The following is a 3,738-nucleotide window of genomic DNA, read 5'->3' as shown; positions in this document are numbered from 1 at the left end:
ACCGGTATCGAAAAGTTTAGAAACTTTAAATTATATTAAAAGTCATTAGAATGGAGTGTAGCAATTGGCTATCGAAATTAGGTGCAACGTGTGATACAATGCAACTACATCTACATATTTATGATAGACGATAAAAGTATAAGATAAAGCAAAAGTCTTGATTGCATGTCAACACAATACTGTTGCCCATGTGGTGACAACCGATGTGGCACATGCCCAATATTATTAAATTGATCATTACTTTAAAGTAACGCAAAATACCAATCATGCTTTCTGGCCACTGAGAAATTGCCTGAATGGTTCGTTCGAATAAATTTTCCTTTAATTAATTACGAAATATCCAAACAAATACATTTTCTATAATCAACTCCATATGTAGCGTGGAGGTTTGTTCCGAGGAAAAGTTCAACAAAAAATCTAACCGCACTTCAACTACGCACTTTTAACAAAGTGGAATGAACCATACAAAATTTGAATAAACACTCGATAAGCTTTTTGTTTATTTTGTACGCATTGTTTCTCCGATAAATTCAGAAGGTGGTTAAAAAATTTCACCGCATGCTTACGCTATATTAAGTGATATCGGCTAAAGAAAGGTATAAAACTGTATAGTAGCTTTTGATCGGTGTTGAATGCCGAAATGAAGTATTTGCTTATTGTCGTACTGGCGCTAGTGCTGCATCAGTCACTAACTCTGGTAAGTTAAACAATTTCATCTGCAGTGATATTCATGTAGAAGTAGACATAGGGATTTCCTATAGAAATTTCCTATGCCTACTTTTACATGCTACAAATCTTCTAAAGGACGCCTAACTTTATGCAACCAAAGTAACTACTTACAACAAATGAGGAACTGCCTGTCATATTAATTAATTTGAATATTATCGCTTTGACTCCCGTATTCTAATTTCGGTTCGTTTGCGAAGTATTCAGCTAAAGAAAAAGTTGATATTTCCAATTGGTATAGTACCGATAACAGTTAAAGGAGCTTAAGAGATTTATTTTCTGTGAATCTAAAGCAACAATATTCAAATTAATAATTAATATGACAGCCAGATCTTTTTGTTTCTACAAGTTATTTTGGTTGCATAAAATTAGGCGCCTTTCAGACGACTTTTTATCATGTAAAAGTAGACATAAGAAATTCCTATGTCTACTTCTACATGAATATCACTGTATATAATTGCGACTTCATATATTTTAGGACCTACGCTCAATAGTTCAAAGTTATGCAAAGTACGTATTGGTTTTCCAAGAAAGATGTGAACAAGAATCTGGTGTAAATCCGATTGAAGCGGATAGATTATTGAATCCTGGAATCTTATCTGACAATGATGCATTCAAGCACTATGCCGCATGCCTTTTCCGTAATCTACGTCTTCTAAATAACGATGGAACAAGTAACATAGACAACTACAGAATATTTATAGCGAGTGAACACCCCGAAATTGTTAACCCCTTAATTGAGAAGTGCAAGCCTAGTGGAGTTGGCGGGAACGTACAGGAGAGGGTTTGGAATTTTTTGAACTGCGCATTTGACGCTGTCAAGAATATGGTTTGAAAGCACCATTTGCATTACCTTGTAAATTAAATTTCTTTGTTTTTTGTGTTTCCCATTAAACACTTATCTTATGTGTATTTTCACAATACTTAACTGGGGAAAGTTCTCAAGTTTGTGAATTGACTGGATTATTTATTTATTATCCGGTTACAGTTTCAGTTTATGAACCTATTCCCATTTAAGTTTACCAAATGAACACAAATTTTTATTGGAATCAGATTTCCAGAATCATAAGCTAAGTTTAAATAATAATTTTTGGCGTGTCTATTACGTTAGATCAGTGCAGCTTCCCCCCGTATCCCATTTAATCCTACAGACAATCAAATTTCCATAAATAGTGCTAAACCTTATTTTCTGTACTGTCAAAGATGCATATTAAAAACTGAAACCGTCAGGAATTCAGTGCGTTTAATATAAACCTGCCTCTATTGGGTACAATTCACATTAACTAACGCTTCGTCAGGAATGTGGTGTACAGATTCAGTGCGATTTCCATTCATTGAACACGAAGCGCAATCAAAAAACTCAAGTACTGAAGCTTGGACGTAAAATGGATTGCAAATACGAGCGTGTAATACGAATAGTGTTTGTCAAGGCAAATTCAAGTATTCCAACAAATTTACTTCACATGGCGCATTGAGTACTGTGTTAACTCCGGAAGCAATTGGGCTATTGTTGTCTAACGTGTACCTACAGATGCATTTGTCAGCCGTTTTAGCCACGGGCATTTGTTAACTTAAACAAGAACAACTGACACCACAAGCCGCAAGCCGACCACTATCATGTTCATTAAACTGCGCTACGAAGAACAAGCAGTATTCGAAATTGACTTCCTTCATATTTCAACAAACCAGATAATCGCATTACGTTGATTGCATTTCTACAAGTGATACACTTCGCTGTGAAAGTACGTCTAATTGATTCGCCAAATGGGATTGCTATTTTAATTGTATAGTAGTCGTAAAGATTAGATGTTATTGCTTTAGATCTTTAATATTACCACGGAATTAGTCGGGGGTATCATTTGAAATTAATTACAATTCCTCTCCCGCTGCCCGGGCGCTTTGATCTCTGAAGCAGGCGTTCAATACATTCTCGTGACGGTTATCTGTGCCATTAAAGATATTGTATTTCAACTCGAAACACCCATGATGTGCCATATCGATACATGGCAGATATTGGTAATACAGCTCTTATCTTGTATCAGAAAGAACACAAATTTAATTTAAATTTGGAAAACGTTCAGTTGCCTTTATCGGAAAAATTGTGCGATAATACTATTTTAATGAGGTTTACGTGACCAAAACCGTTCACTCAGTATGACGTAGAATAAGATAAAGCAGTTTTCGTGAGAATCGCTACTGGGTTGCAATTTAAAAAAAGTGCGTGGGTTTGATTTGTGACCCCAACGCGGGCGTTATTAGTTGGAATAAACGAATCCAAGTCGTTCATGGTTAAAGATGCCATTGTTAACTTATTAACGTCGTTATGTGAGTAGTGTTTCAAGTTGGAAAGAATAGGGACGAGTCCAGAGATGAGAGAATTAAGGGCATTCGTTTTTGAGCCCTGAGAGCGTCAACTGCGTCGTTTTTCGCGAGAGATCGAGCACAGCTTTAAAAGTTATTTAGTTAATAACTCGAAATGTTGCGCGTTGATTGAAGTTTTGAATGAATGCACCTGAGAGTAAAAGATTTGAATATCTTGGACATTTCCTTCACATATGCCAGTACTATCAATGCATTTAAGATTTTATTTGAAAGAGCCTTCCTGTTCATCCACGCCAACAGCTTTTCATATTTTTCGAATAAGTCTACTAGATTGGGATTTTTCAGGTATCAAATTTTCTTCTGCTTCTGCAATGTCACTGAATAGAGGGTGTATTATCAAGCGAAGTCATTTTATTTACAAAGACGGAGATTTTTTATAAATTTTTACATTTCCATGTCAATCGTGGAATTATCAATAATCAGACCAATTAATTAGAAATGTATTTTAGTATAACCCCAATATAATTTCATTTTATTTCCCTTATTTTTTAATTATATTGGAAGTGTAATAAAAAATATTGTAAGAAACGCGTGTATAATTGGTTGCGCGTGCTTTATTACAGAATTGGAAGGTTATACACTTGCTTATTAATATACTATTAAATCCACACAAAATATAATTTAAGCACA

The 3,738-nt window shown here is 35.0% G+C and overlaps 1 protein-coding gene across 1 annotated transcript; it reads left to right on the top strand.

Annotated features, from left to right (window-relative positions):
* The first annotated feature begins 559 nt into the window (after nucleotides 1-559).
* Nucleotides 560-1,638, top strand: LOC116158653. The gene is made up of 2 exons (XM_031471478.1): nucleotides 560-697; nucleotides 1,205-1,638. Exons 1-2 carry the CDS (start codon nucleotides 641-643, stop codon nucleotides 1,559-1,561), a joined length of 414 nt encoding a protein of 137 aa, XP_031327338.1. The 5' UTR covers nucleotides 560-640; the 3' UTR covers nucleotides 1,562-1,638.
* Nucleotides 1,639-3,738: the final 2,100 nt, after the last annotated feature.

The sequence above is a fragment of the Photinus pyralis genome, unplaced genomic scaffold (genome assembly GCF_008802855.1).
Source record: "Photinus pyralis isolate 1611_PpyrPB1 unplaced genomic scaffold, Ppyr1.3 Ppyr1.4_LG1, whole genome shotgun sequence".
Classification (NCBI taxonomy): domain Eukaryota; kingdom Metazoa; phylum Arthropoda; class Insecta; order Coleoptera; family Lampyridae; genus Photinus; species Photinus pyralis.
Note: the sequence above shows the minus strand (reverse complement) of the source record. Positions and strands in the feature narration are given on the sequence as shown.